This window comes from Myxocyprinus asiaticus, chromosome 1 (genome assembly GCF_019703515.2).
Source record: "Myxocyprinus asiaticus isolate MX2 ecotype Aquarium Trade chromosome 1, UBuf_Myxa_2, whole genome shotgun sequence".
In the NCBI taxonomy this organism is placed as follows: Eukaryota; Metazoa; Chordata; class Actinopteri; order Cypriniformes; family Catostomidae; genus Myxocyprinus; species Myxocyprinus asiaticus.
Genome location: NC_059344.1, coordinates 29,702,238 through 29,717,774, shown reverse-complemented (window position 1 = coordinate 29,717,774; position 15,537 = coordinate 29,702,238). Strand labels below are relative to the sequence as shown.

The following is a 15,537-nucleotide window of genomic DNA, read 5'->3' as shown; positions in this document are numbered from 1 at the left end:
TAGCCATAGATGTGGCTGTCTTATCGGGCACTTCTCATGCACCTTACAGTCTAGCAGATCCCACAAATGCTCAATGGGGTTAAGATCCATAACACTCTTTTCCAATTATCTGTTGTCCAATGTCTGTGTTTCTTTGCCCACTCTAACCTTTTCTTTTTTTTTTTTGTTTCAAAAGTGGCTTTTTCTTTGCTATTCTTCCAATAAGGCCTGCACCCCTAAGTCTTCTCTTTACTGTTGTACATGAAATTGGTGTTGAGTGGGTAGAATTCAATGAAGCTGTCAGCTGAGGACGTGAGGCATCTATTTCTCAAACTAGAGACTCTGATGCACTTATCCTCTTGTTAGTTGTACATCTGGCCTTCCACATCTCTTTCTGTCCTTGTTAGAGCCAGTTGCCATTTGTCTTTGAAGACTGTAGTGTACACCTTTGTATGAAATCTACAGTTGTTTTCGACAATTTCAAGCATTGCATAGCCTTCATTCCTCAAAACAATGACTGACTGATGAGTTTCGAGAGAAAGCTGTTTCTTTTTTTTGTTGCCATTTTTGACCTAATATTGACCTTAAGACATGCCAGTCTGTTGCATACTGTGGCAACTCAAAAACAAACACAAAGACAATGTTAAGCTTCATTTAACGAACCAAATAGCTTTCAACTGTGTTTGATATGAAGGCAAGTGATTTTCTAGTGCCAAATTAGCAATTTAACATGATTCGTCAAGGATAAGGTGTTGGAGTGATGGAGTGATGGCTGCTGGAAATGCGGCCTGTCTAGATTTGATCAAAAATGACTTTTTTCAAATAGTGATGGTGCTGTTTTTTACATCAGTAATGTCCTGACTATACTTTGTGATCAGCTGAATGCCACTTTGGTGAATTAAAGTACCAATTTCCTTCCGAAACAGCAAAATCTGTACATTATTCCAAACTTTTGGCCACCAGTGTACATAAAAATGAATAATGACATTTAATGTATTGCCATGGCAACACTATTTAAGATATCAAGAATCCCTTCAGAATTTTAAATCTGCACTATCTTGACATTATTCCAAAAAAAAATAAAAAAAATTCAGCAATTCAGGTAATCATAAGAGGGAAATTTCAAAGCTGCTACAAACATGACCCACAATAGCCACATCAATGTGATTAGCCCACAAGGCCAAACATTTGGCTCAATTTTGATGTAAATCACACGATGCACGCAGAAGATATGAGACACTTCCTTTTTCCCATTTTTTTACGTTATTTTGTACTTTTGTACATATATTTTGTATTTTTTACATTACATCGCCATGGCAACACTATTAGATGTATCAAAAATCAGTTTGCAATTTAGCATCGACAATGTCTTGGCACGATGTTGCCCACATTTGGTACCTGTAACATGAATCCCCTAAGAGGAGTATTTCAAATTCCAGAGTATGCATTTTTCAAACAATCCAAAATGGCCGACTTCCTGTTGGGTGGAGCTTATGTCTGTCAGCATGAAAGTTGTCCAGCTTGATGAGATCTATACATGTACCAATTGTGGTGACTAGAAGTGAAAATGGGTGTGCTACAGAGGCCCCCCCCCATTTTCAAGGGGCATGGATGCCCCCCCCCCCCCCCACACACACACACACACAACTTTGCCCAGCCCTAATGGCCAACAACTCTGATATGTGTGCAAACTTTCAAGAATTTTCACGCATGTTAAGTACCTCAAAAGTACCGAAAACCTTGAAAAGAAGAAGAATCCTTAGAAGAACAATAGGGCCCCTGCACATTTAGTGCTTGGGCTCTAAATAATAATCCTTATAAGAACAATAGGGTCTCCGCACTTTCAGTGCTTGGGCCCTAATAATAATAATAATCCTTAGAAGAACAATAGGGTCTCCGCACATTCAGTGCTTGGTCCCTAATAATAATAATAATAATCCTTAGAAGAACAATAGGGTCTCCGCACTTTCAGTGCTTGGTCCGTAATAATAATAATAATAATCCTTAGAAGAACAATAGGGTCTCCGCACTTTCAGTGGTTGGGCCCTAATAATAATAATCCTTAGGAGAGTAATCGGGCCTTCGCACTTTCAGTGCTTGGGCCCTAATAATAATCCTTAGAAGAACAACAGGGCCAACGCACTTTCAGTGCTTGGGCCCTAATAATAATGGTAACAGCATTCAGAGGCAACTGTAAAAGATTGCATCCTTTGCCATGCAGACAATGAAGTGTTTTACCTAAACACTAGAGGGCACTGCAGGACAACACAATTATAAATGGCTTCTGGTCTCAGTTTGTGAATGTTATAATGCTTAACTGAAATACTTAAAATTAATAGAACAGTACTTGTTTGGTATTTTAATATAATCTTAGACAAGCCCTTGCATATCCTTAAAATATGTGCTCAGAAACTGAACGTATTTTGGTTAAAAAAAAAAACTAAAAAACTAAAAACAAGTGTACAGTTACAACACTCATACGTCACCTCTGTGTCTTAATGTGATGGCACATGGCCACAAACCAATAAACACCCTTGAAGGATTTGTCAGCCAAATTTAGTTTCTTGTCAACATTGTCATCAGCTGTGTTCTCTCTGTCTCAGGTTCCATCTTTAAGATGGAGACCATACCGTCACTGTCACTGAAAGCCTTACCGAATCTATTAATAACACGTAATATAAAACAATCCCTCTCCTGACAAGGTGCAGAGAGTTTGAACAGTGTTAATGATGAAAAATAGGCCCACTGACTGTATTAATGAATTAGTCTGTCATTCAAGCACACCCTCACCCTCACATTTCCTTGGACTGCTTTGCAGTAATGTCTTTCGAGTGCTGAAGTCAGAGCTATCTTTTTTCTGGCTCCCTTGAAATAGATTTCAGGTTTTGAAATGCTGAATTAGAAGTAAATAATAAAATATTACTAATCTGTTCCAATGAAAGCTGATGGCTTGCCTGTAAAATATTCTTAATGAATATTATTTTTTGCACAGAACTGCCAGATGCCAGAACTGAAACTAGTTTGTGGAACAGTGAACAAATGTGAGTGAGTGTGAAGGCACAAGGACAGAGCACAATGATTCAGACAGCTGCTTTGCATCAGATTGGAACAGGCCATCCATGGTTGACTGTCATTTTGACACCTTTGGCATTATGGCATGTCTGGGCCTCATATCAATCATTTCATCCTCCCAAACTGCTAAATTGCTACTGGAGAACATTCCAGAGCAGTCAAAGCCATGCAGGTCAGCCGTGCTATCGGCTCTCGTGGATCATACCAATGAGTTGAAGCTTCCTGATTGGCTTTGTTACATTAATACCAGCAGCTTGTTGATCTGTGGCATACTGTATAACGTGTGAGTGCCTGAAGAATGCATCTGCTGGCCATGCAATCACTGACCTAGGCAGGAAAGTGCGTCATCATAACATATGGAGACTTAGATGAAGTCTGCAGGGGTGACTTGTTTTTGGCATGTGCTAAATAAAACAAATCCTCAGAAATTCTGAATGTAATGTAACCTAAGATTTGCAGTTTAACTTGTAACTCACAGAAGTGTAAGTGAAACTGGGGAATTTGAGTCATATTAGAATATCATTAAATGTCAACAAAATCCTTAATTTTATTTAGCATTTTATATAACATCACAATGTGGGAGAAAAATATTAAGTCAATAGATCCTACGGCACTGACCTCAAGTGCAATAATATGACATGAAATAAAATGAATGCAAGCAATAAAGACACAAAATCACACCTAAGCACATAAGCGTAGGATGGAGGTGAGACATGGGGAGCACAAGCAAATGAAGGAAACCAATATTCTTTGCTCTATCATTTAATCATCAACATGTCATGGGGGTCAATTTCAGGACAGAGGACAGAAAGAGGACAAAGTGTCACAGTTTCTCCGAACCCTGAGACAAGCCCATTACGTCTCTCTCTCATTTCTTCACATCTTCTTTTGTGACTTGAGCTGTAAACAAGTGAAAGGAATATAATTAGATGACATCCTCTATTTATAGAATAAAAGGCTACCAATGTAGCATTTGCCACTCCAAAATTACCAGTAAGGTTCAGAGTAATGTATTATTTACTTTAAAATGTGAGTGTTCTACAAAATGCATGCATTCCAAAAGAGAAGGATTCACCCTTTTTTGTTTAATAACTGTCAGATTATATGAGGAATGTTTAATCTGTTACATTTAAATTGTGTTCATTTGATCTCTTTTGATTAGTCCAGGAAAAAAAACATCAACCATGGATTATTGCAGCTGGCGATATAGTTTAGATTTACTTTTAACTGAATATTCATGGTCAACACTAATTTTACTGTTGCTCAAACACAATTTTAGGTGACTCAAAGATTTCTTTATCATTTGAGAACTCCGTTTTCAGTTTTCTAACGTCACTGGTTTCCCAAAGTATGCGGTTATGGAAACCGTTTTTGCTCCATTATCAGTGGAGGAAAACTCTGTTTTAGTGTGGATGAGAAGCACAAACATAGCAAAATCAATGTGTTTTCAATGAAAATGTGTTGGTGTAAACATGGCCATATGCTGTGTCTGAAATTGCTCTCTGTTCCCTGCAAATTACACTATATTGGGCATCAGTTATTTTGTGGTGGTTTCCAAATTCTTAGTGAACAATTGCATTTCTTATATAGTGGGCTGTTTTACTCCCATAAAGCACTCATTATTTTGGCTTGATGATGCCAACATATTTTATTCTACAAATTTGTTATTTTAATTATTTTAATCCCTAAACCGAAACCAAAATTTCTAACACTTCTCCTAGAGCTTTCAAGCTACATCCAAAATGGCCGTTTTCCAATCAGTGGACGTTTTCAAACTGGGATGGGCATTTTTCAACTGCTTTACACGATTTGCTTACTACATTCAGATTCCCTACTTTAATTGGATAGCTGAAAAACGCCCATACCGGTTTGAAAACGCCCACAGATTGGGAAACGGCCATTATTGTTCCGCAGAGACCTTTACTTCACCAAACTTGGTACAGACCTTCAGACTGTTCTGGAATAGTCTTCTATTTTTGTTCAAACTGATCGGACTTCAAAACCATCAAAAACTGGAAAAATCCCATAGACTTACATTGACAGATGGGCCAGCAGCATGCTAGTTAATTCAAACTCCAACTGTCAATTTCAAATATACAGTAAAGAAACCCACACAGGCCTTTAATTTGTTTAAAGGTGCTGTAAGCAATTTTAGTTATTCTAGATCTTCGGTGAGACTGAGCTGTTGAATTAAACTGGCCCCTCTTTCCAAAACCCCACCCTCAAAAGATACGGTTGTACCATTGAGACCGTCACCAAGCAGCAGTGCATGTTCTCAGGGTTGTCAAACACAACAGTAGCAGAATAGCATCGTCAGCTGACGACTGATATGAATCTGAATATGGTATTAAACCAGAATGATCCGCTTTGACTCCTACACTCTGAGAATGCGCAAAATGATTGACAGGCAGAAAGCACATAAAGGTCTTCTGATTGGCTGATCAAAGAATGAGACCGCAGCCCACGGACACATTTTTGTTTGCTGTTTCTACTGCTGTAAAAGAGTCCGGTGAGTGAAGTTTCAAACGCATGCAATGAATTGCCACTAGTTTTAGCCTTCCTCAGCTCAACACTTGAATCTCAAATAACGTACATATTCACAAAGCATGGAATGATGGTAATGCATTGAACTTACAATTGTAAGGTGCTGTCTTCACTGAAGTTTTGCTAGTTGTTACCTTCTCCATTATTTACAAATGTTTTGTAAGAAAAGCAACTCAGCCAGGAAACTCTGCCCCTTCCGCTTCGTATGGCAAGCCGGGAGCGCTGAGTGCATGAAGTGTCCAACATTCCACAACATTTACATTTGAAGTAATACATCATCCGGGTACTCGTAGTACACCTCTTTTTTTTGTTGCATTTTCAGTGTAAACATACTCCTTGCACTACTTACACTTCAAATGGATGTAAAATAGTGCAGAACTGTGCGGTTTGGGACTCACCTATTGTTTTATTGTAATGTATGTATATCCATAAAACTTCAACAATTTAAAATTAGTATTTTATAAATTAGTAGGTTAGGGGTTAGGTTTAGGAGGTTAGGTTAGGGTTAGACAAGACTTTCAGACAAGGCTTTGTCAAGTCAACATCAAAGTTATAGTTAATGTATTTTACATTGCACAACCAATGTACACTCACAAATGCTATATTGCCCATAATCCAATGTGGAAAATACTTCTGAGCTCAAAAAATAAATAAATAAAACTACACACAATTTATACAGTAATTAACAATTAATTTTTAGCACTTAACTCAGCTTAATGCCAAGTGTTTTATCTTTCTTGACTAACTAATTACTAAGGCAACATTATTAACTCAGAACATTGTGCACAGAGGAAATTATAATTTGGTAGTTGATTAAAATATTTGGTTATTACCTGTTGGTAACATATTCATCTACGTCTAATCAATTAATACTACTGATGACTTTATTACTGCTTTAGGGACAGATGAGGATGCTATGTGTAAGTAGGTCTTCCCATGGCCATGAGCACAGAAATGCTGCCTGGCTTGAGAGTTTATTTCAGGATATAAAAAAAAAAAAAAAAAAGTTAATGTTCATAACACATTAACTAAAATCAACATTACAACAACATTTAATGTAAACTTTTTTTGTTAGTATATGTAGAAATTAACATATATCAAGATTTATAAATTCTGTACAAGTATTGTTAATTGTTAGTTCATGTTCACTATTATGTTAACTAATGTTAACAAATACACTTTAACAAATTATACAAATAAACAATTTAAACAAATAAAATTAAACTTCTGGCGCACCGCATCTCATGACATAACAGCATGACGTTGATTTCCAGGAAGCACTACTATTGGCACAGCATCAACAACAGTGCCTAAGAAACTTCTTTAATTTTTTTGACTGAAACCTGTTTGGTTGTAAAGAGTAGCATCTCTAGTTTTGTTTGATATGCCACTTTAAAAAATCCATTCATTTTTTTGCGTCAGCGCACTGATAAATATGTAGTCCACATATGTGGAGATATTTTTTATATTTTTCAACATTAACACATCTGTGGGTAATTTCACCACATTTTAATATAAATTTTGTTATTGTATCATTTTGTTATCACTGTACAATACAGTTCTATTCATTAACATTAGTAAATGCATTCCTATATATTTACTATGCATTTTCACATTGAGAATAACTGTATTCATGCAACAGCTGAAAAATGTTTCTTTCAGAGGCTTTATATGGAGTTAGGATGAAAACAATGTGCATTTCTAACTGTTCTGAGACCAGTGTAGACAGACAGCATACTGGAGGATAAGTCATTCACTAAATATGGAGCAAGGGAACAAGGGTGCATCCTATAGCTTTCTATAAATTCTCTCCTAAAATTCGACCAAAAGTTCAGTTTCAGGCTGCAGATGATGTTTGGACCACTCAAAATGTTTGACAGACATGGGACAATGATAATCAGTACATAGATTCAGAATTTTATTATGCAAATTTTTGGAAGTGATTTGATGATGCTGGCCATAACTTTGAATTAGAATTGTTTATTCAGCTTTATAGAAAATAGTGTGTATATAATGTATCAATATCATGAATAACCAACACTCCTGGACACATAAACTATTTTATGAAGAAATCTGACTTTCTATAGCTTGGTATTACTTAAAATTTAGTCCCACTGTCCACATATGTGGACATAAATTTTTAGAAAAACTATTTGCTTTAGAATATATATATATATATAATTTTTTTTTTTTTTTTTTTTTGCTTGTTTTATTAGGTGCTACTAGTTACAAATCAAAAAGGGAAATGAAAAATGCACACAGCAGTCACCAGGGGGTCTCATGAGGTTAAAGTATAGTGTACAATTAAGTGACTAAGTTGTACTGTAAATGCAATAGCTCCAGCTGGTGTACAGTATTTACAGTATATATCTGAATTCACTCACTCCTTTTCCATAAAGCAAACTATGTGACATCCATTAGATTGGGAATAGTGAATGAGTGAACAAGTGAGCAACATCAGATCCAGTTGAGTGTTTTATAAAGGGAAGTGCAGGCAGTGTGGGTGTGGTGGTAACACACAGGGCGCTATCATGCTTACCTTGGACACATTTCACACAGAGCAAATCTGAGCTTACTGTTTACTCACGGGCTGAGGGAGTGAGGGTGGTGGGGAATATGATGGAAAACAGGAAGTAAGGAGGAAGTATTAAAGTGTGACACACCTCAGGAATCATGGATCACTGGAAAGGGATCCATTCTGGACCTTTGGACACACCTCAAGGTCCAATCAAACGGTTATTCACCAAAATGAAACATTTTGATGTATGTCAGGACACAATCCGTTTTTTTTAAAGGGTTTTATCAGTGTGTAAGTCACGTTACTGTGTAGTAACATGACAATCAGAAGTATAACAGAACTGTCATTCTAGACAGAATAACAAAATAAAATGTTGATACAAACAGAAACCAAAAATTTTGCTTCATGTGTCTCAGCATATATCTTTCATTTGGTCATAATATAAGAGTGTTCTCTTATGTTATGAATTCAGATAAACAACACATTATATTTGACTACTGGTATATTTAACCTTGTTAATGTGGAATGTGCTGAAATGTACAAGGCTGAGGAAGGTTATTGGCTGACCGAGAAGGAATCACATGACTATTCCAGTGCAAATGAAAATAAGTTTTACAATTTACAAGAAGAAAGTTCTCAAATAAGAACTCTCCTGTAAATTTATGGATAACCAGACAAACTCACATTTGTCTTCCGTATATCTAGCACTGACTCTGACTGGCACTGACATAATATTAGCAGCAAACTATGCTAAGGAAAACTGTCAATAGTTCCTGAGTTAGAGGTGGGTACTTACAACGGACTTCCAGTTTGCATTCTACCACGTCCTCTCCACTGGCATTGACTGCCTTACACATGTACACACCTCCATCAAATGGACACGGCTTACGGATCTCCAGAGTCAGCACACCCTGATTGCTGAACATACGGTACTTGGCCTCGTTTGTAATGTCCATCTTATTTTTGTACCATGTGATTTTAGGCTGCAGAAGACAGTGGAATGTTTTCAATTAGGGAGTTGGAAACAGATTATCCTCGAGTTTAAAGGATTAGTTCATCACAATCAATTCACTCTCATGTTGTTCCAAAGACTTATGTTCCATCAGACTTTCTTTCTTCCATGGAACTCAAAAGAAGCTGTTAGGAAGAATGACAGCATCAGTTGCCATTCACTTTCATTGTAAGGAAAAAAAAAAGATGCTAAAAAAATCAGTTGTGACTGAGGCTGTAAAAATCATATGGACTTGAAAAAACATGAGGATCAATGAATGATAACAGAATTTTCATTTTTGGGAGAACTATCCCTTTAAATGTTTTTACTCAGGTGATATATTAGGATGATGGCTAAGATAGTGGTCCATCCTTTTGTTTTTATTTCTTCAGCCCTGTCGATATCTGGGCTAAGATGTCTGGTTGTCATATACATAAATTATGTGTAAAACAGAACAAAGCTATCAAAAACATTTCAAAAGCAGAGTGATATTATTCTGTATTTTTAGAACATGTAACCTTTAATGTTGAGGTCACACGTGCTCACCTTTGGGATGCCTCTTACTGAGCAGCTGAGTGTAGCGTTGTATCCAGCTATAACCGAACGGCTCACGAGAGGATGTGTGAACTTTGGGGCCTCAGAGAAATCATGCTCTTTGTAGCTGGGAGGTTTGTACACAATGCCTGAAACACCAATGCGATATAATATCTAGAAACCAACCTGATTTACTATAAGACAATGGTTTCAATTTATTTGAATTTGTTCCAAAGCAGCTTTATAAAGAATAGTGCCTTACAAATGTAGGCAAGTATGCAAAACATGCATTTTGTATTTATGTAATCAAGCCACATAGTATTAATGATAATATTGACTAATTTGTTGTTCAATTAAATACACTGACTGCAATGTGTATTATACAGACCGAGAAGCTTAATCTTAATTAACCTGACCGTCTCTTCATCTAAACATATAATTCTAACAGAAGCCTCCTGCGATCTACCCTGCATACTAGTGTGCAGGCATGGATCAAAAGTAGGAAGAATCTGTCACCTGTTTTCTGAATGTAGGCACTGTCTTTGGAAAGGCAAGGCTCTGGACTCAGACCCACCATGTTCATGGCGTACACACGGAACACATATTCATTCCCCATGATCAGGTCTGATACTACACAGTTAGTGCGGCGATACTGATCATACACTGTGTACCATTCCTTCAAAGAAAAAAAAAATATTTTTCATTGTATAATACATTGTACAGAACAATACATTGCAAGACATGTTTTATTCTGATTAGAAACTGTAGTTCTTTGTGCAGAAGTGACAATAGAAATTGTCAAGACCCTAAAATTGTGACCAAAACAATCTCCCACATGTATTCTCTATGTTTTACTCTGAGGGTTTCACTAGTCGTTACTGAAAAAAAAAAAAAAGGTAATTATGTTTTACTTGAAAAGTCCTATACTTAAAGTTGCATCCAGTAATGTTTAGTTAATGTTGTGCTGACTGTCGTCTTGGACTTAGGCATGGATGCAAGTGCCAGTGAAGAAATGTGCTCAGTCAGCCATGATTAATTGATTCCGTGACTAAAAGTTTTACACGCACACTTTTCTTGTCTCTCACTGACCGCATCTTGTTTACAAACATGCACACACACATACACATACTGTACAGTTACACACAGACACACACACATTCCTGTACAAAACAGACATGACAGATGTAACAAACATAACAAATTAACTAAATCAAAAGGAACTACTGCATAAAGTGGGTGTGGCAAGAGCAAAAGTTCATGCATACATTAGTTAAAATAGGGATTGAAAAAGGAAATGAACCAGCTTGCAGCTTACTCGCACATTAACATTTGGCAGTTCATATAAGTAAATAGAATAGATTTTGCTTTTAAACATAAAAAATAAGTCTTATTGTTGTATACTTGAGTTGTGCAGTTGGTTTGATGTAGTTTAGTTGAAAAAGAATATGTTGGTTTCATAAATTTTGACCACCAAATTGCATTGAGTAATTGCATTGAAGTAACGAGTAATCGGAAATCCATTCAATTACAAGTAATTCTCATATTAGATGTTAATATAAATGATAGATTATGTTGTATTTTAAATAAAATTTCACATAAATTGTGATTGTCTTGACATCACACTGGTTTTTCTGTGGTTAATGTAAATGTAATTATTTCAAAAAAAAAAAAAAAAAAGAATTTCATATTTATTAACAACTTTTATATTTGTCAATTAACAAGCCAAAAATAACAATCTTTTACATTTATGAACAGTTAATAAGTTACTAATGACTTACAATATGGTTTTAGATGAAAACCATCAGGTTATGAAAGGTATATAAGCTTAAATTCAACTAAATTGACCCGCTAATGCAAAAGGTGTTTGCAGATTCTGAACGCAACAGGAGGGTTAGGATCTGTTTTCAGAGGATGTATCTTGAATATAAATGTATTTTGTTTTAATTTTCCATCTTCAAGTTTTTCACTTATTGTATGCATAATCCCACTAAATGTATTATTGTATGTCTTATTTTCTAACAGCTTTTTTTTGCAGTTTAACTATTAAAATGGATATAAAATCAAAACACCACATGATATGACCTCATTACATTAACCACTTTGTCCTTTTGATCTGACCAGCATACAGTATGTGGTTATCCTATGTCACCACTTATCACTGCTAATCTACTTTACACAGTAATGTGTTGTGACATATTTTAAACATTGTCATGTGAGTACTCTCAGATTTCTCTGGTTTAAATATTAATTGATATGGACAATAAGACAAAACATTGTAAGATCATTTTGACATTTATTGAACCGAACTGTCATTACTATGACAGTGCCAGCAGTTAATGTAGACACTGGTAAGCCACCTGCCCATGAATGTGCCTGAAGGCCTGCAGCCTAAAGTGCTTTTATATTTAGCACCAGGGCATCTCTGGTTTCTGACTGAGATTGTCCCGTGAAACTTGATAATCCAGTGTCTTCCTGCCTGCTGCTCTGGACACAGCGAGAGGAATAGACTGGCTTTCGTAACAATGTGAGGTGAAACCTAAACCGGGTGCTTTTTATTTAGCTGCTAACCTTACTGGCTCAAGAGCACAAAGGGGTAAAGAGAGCACTATAATGACAGCACTTAAATAAGGGCAAGGCCGCAAGCTAAGATTACAGCATGCCTGTGCTGAAGGGGGGCACAGGTGTGCAGCAAGGGTCATTTTGGAGCTATGTGTACTGGATGTTCTGGATGCTGCACACAGTTCAGTACCACTGGCCAACTGCATGTCTCAAGAGAGGCTTAAAACTCATCTAGTGTCCATGTAATGCTGTTCCACTGATGAATAGTGTACATACATTACTCATTTACAGTGATTACAAGCTTAACTGCTTTAGATAGACACTGGCAGGCTATCAGTGGAGGGAGGCTTTATAACATTCTGAATGTAATATTATTTGTTATTTGTAATATTATTAGTTTTTTAAGTAGAAGTCCTAGTGAAATAGTGAAATCATTTTGCACACTCAAAGCCTAGTGTGACTACGGCTTGATTCTGCATCAAAGAGAACAGATGTGTCATTGGTCATATGCTTCCCATACAAAAAGTTGGCCAGTAGACAAAATTAATGTATAAGGCAATGAGTTTATTCTTTCTTAGCCAGGTCAAAACTTGGCAAGACTTATTACTGTATTATTACTGTAAAATTTGTCAGTTTCAGCAAAATCATAATTTGCAGGTTTGAGCTTACCATGGTTTTCTTGTCAGCCTTTTGGATGATGTAGCCAGTGATGTCACAGTTGCCATTATCCTTGGGTGGTTTCCACTCCAGGGCAACGTTAAAGCCCCAAACATCCATCATCTTTAAATTCTGGGGTGGACCTGGCAGGTCTGACAGATCAAGGGAATGAAATGTGATTTTTTTTTATGTCTGCTTGTCATCAAGGACACAGTGTGTACAGAGCTCTTGAGTTTTTTAGGACAACACAAGCTGTTACTGTAAACTGTAAGCACTTGCCTATCCTCTCTCTATCAATGAATTAACTATTCCACTGAATTAATTACTAGATGTTGCTCTTATACCAATGTACAGTGGGGTCCAAAAGTCTGAAACCACATTAAAATCGAAATTTTAAAAACGTTTTAGGATTTTTATCAATATAAATCAAAAGCTAGGACACAAAATTAAAAAGAAATATGTAAAGATTCCGGACTATTTCTAGGCCACTAATCAATGGAAAGCATTTTTTTATTTGATTTGTTAGCTCATTTGTATAAAAGGTCAGATTTTCTTGCTTCCACTTAAGCACTCAATGTGGAGAATTTGGAACATTCTCAAATCATGCTGGGATAACACAGATCATCACTTGTGGAGTCCATACCATGATATCATTAAAACAAAATGTGGACAAACCAAATACTAAGAAATTTAGGTATTCATTTTTCAATTAAACTTTTAATTCAATTGTTATGTTGATAATTCCACTTGATGTGAAACATGCAAAACAGGATTAAGGATGTTTGGATTGAAGTAACCAAACTGTGTGTAGTAACTCACCTACGACCTGTATGTTCACACTGGCCTTGTCCTCCATATTCTCAATTTGCACTTGAAGATCATACTTCCCAGAATCCTTCCTCTCTGATCTCCTGATAAAGAGGATGGTATCGGTGTCACTGTTCCTTACGCTGACCTGCTTAGGGTCCAGAGGCTCATCGTTTTTTGTCCAGGTTACTTTAGGTCGTGGTTTACCCTTAAACAGGAGGTGGGTGAAGAATGTGTTAAAATCACTCATTGGTCACTGACTTTTTACTGTTCATTTATATTACTGAAAAGAAACAAAGAACAAGTAGTTAAGTAAATGTTAAAATTAAAGGTTGATATCAATGTTGATGTGTTACTCATAATCCATGACATTTTGGTTTTATATATGAAATAAATATGTAAAAAAATAAGCTATATGTTGATGTATTTGAAAAGGATTTTGATATTTTATGAGCCATCTGCCCATTGGGTGTGTTTATGTTTGTGTATTTGTGTGTGTTAGCCCGCTGTGTTTTGGACACCAAAGTTCCCCACAGGGGTTTTACAGCTGTTGTTCAGACTTGTGTCATTGACTACTATTTGTATGTACAGTAGCCTCTCTCATTGAATTTCACCCATAGAGCTTAGTGTATTTATAGAGTGGATGGCAAGGGATAGAGGCTGAAGATCTAGGTTTTGCAAACTAGATTCTGTAAATAAACAAGGGGACAAGTTACAGACTAGCCAAGCACTCTGACACTCTAGCTGGTGGAAATTGTTGGAGGTCAAAGTCTGAATCAAAAGAGGACAGCCAACTGTTTCACACTACGTCAAATAACACCACAATACACAGCAATATGGAACTTTGTTGGATGTTTTCATACCACTGACAGGATGCCTTCTAAGAAACTACTACACTAAACAGTTTACATTTGACCAAGGTTATATGTTCACATTAAGGATTGCATAAAAGCATAATTTTGTCAGGTGTGTTACAAACAAAATTAGAAGGATGAAGAAGACCAAATTTTCTCACCTGGAAGGGGATTACCAGGTTAATAGTGTCTCCTACTTTCCTGATAATTGTCTGACGAAGGTTACGGGGGATCCAGATTTTGGGGCGCTCTGCAATGAGAGAATGTAAGCGAATTTTATTTTCCCCAGGTGTGTGATATTTAATCAAACCAGCCACCTCTGCGCTTCAATTAAGTGAGCCAATTAAATGAACTAACCTAAAATGTTAAGGTCTTTCTCTGCATTATATGAAATGTGTTGACCAAGTTGAGCTTATGTACCACCCATATCTCTTGTGGCTGTGACTGTCTGTGCTGCTTTGTAACTCACGCATGATCTCGCGGATGGTGACTGCCTGTGGCAATGTGGCAGGTGGGCTTGGGCCTGCCATATTATATGCCTTCACACGAAACTGCATCTTCTCTCCAGTTGGCAGGTCACGGATGTTCACAGAGGTCCTTTCTGTGAGACCCGCAAATGCAGGAATCCATTCATCAGCTACAGATAGGAAACACAGACTTTAGACACATGACATTGAGGACTTTCAGAAGTACTGTTAGGGATAATATGCATGCAGAAATGTATTAAAATAGGGTAAAAATACAAATACATAACAGTACAAGTCTTTATGTAATCAGGTACGATGGAGAGAATTAGAACCTATTGTGAATATGACTTCCAAGAGGGTATTCTTGAAAAACTTTACAGGAAAAAACACGGTATAAGCCAGCTTTAAAGAAATCAACAGCAACATACCAGCAGCATTATCTGTCCGTTTCTGAAAGTGAGCCATATGAGTTCCATAAAACAAATATTAGAGTGCAGTGGTCTTACAGACAAATCTTTGCAAGATTTATTTAATCTATTCTGAAGTGGATCCAGG

At 36.6% G+C, this 15,537-nt stretch overlaps 1 protein-coding gene across 1 annotated transcript in view; it reads right to left on the bottom strand.

The window, feature by feature from the left end:
- Positions 1 to 3,573: 3,573 nt before the first annotated feature.
- Positions 3,574 to 15,537, bottom strand: part of mybpc3 (myosin binding protein C3) — a 46,907-nt gene continuing 34,943 nt past the window's right edge. Inside the window, exons 27-34 of the mRNA XM_051723924.1 lie at positions 14,985 to 15,152; positions 14,677 to 14,765; positions 13,674 to 13,869; positions 12,867 to 13,006; positions 10,155 to 10,314; positions 9,651 to 9,787; positions 8,910 to 9,096; positions 3,574 to 3,951 (exon numbers count right to left, since the gene is read on the bottom strand). Of these exons, the coding sequence (XP_051579884.1) occupies positions 3,920 to 3,951; positions 8,910 to 9,096; positions 9,651 to 9,787; positions 10,155 to 10,314; positions 12,867 to 13,006; positions 13,674 to 13,869; positions 14,677 to 14,765; positions 14,985 to 15,152 (1,109 nt within the window). The 3' untranslated portion in view covers positions 3,574 to 3,919. The remainder of the gene's footprint in view (positions 3,952 to 8,909; positions 9,097 to 9,650; positions 9,788 to 10,154; positions 10,315 to 12,866; positions 13,007 to 13,673; positions 13,870 to 14,676; positions 14,766 to 14,984; positions 15,153 to 15,537) is intronic.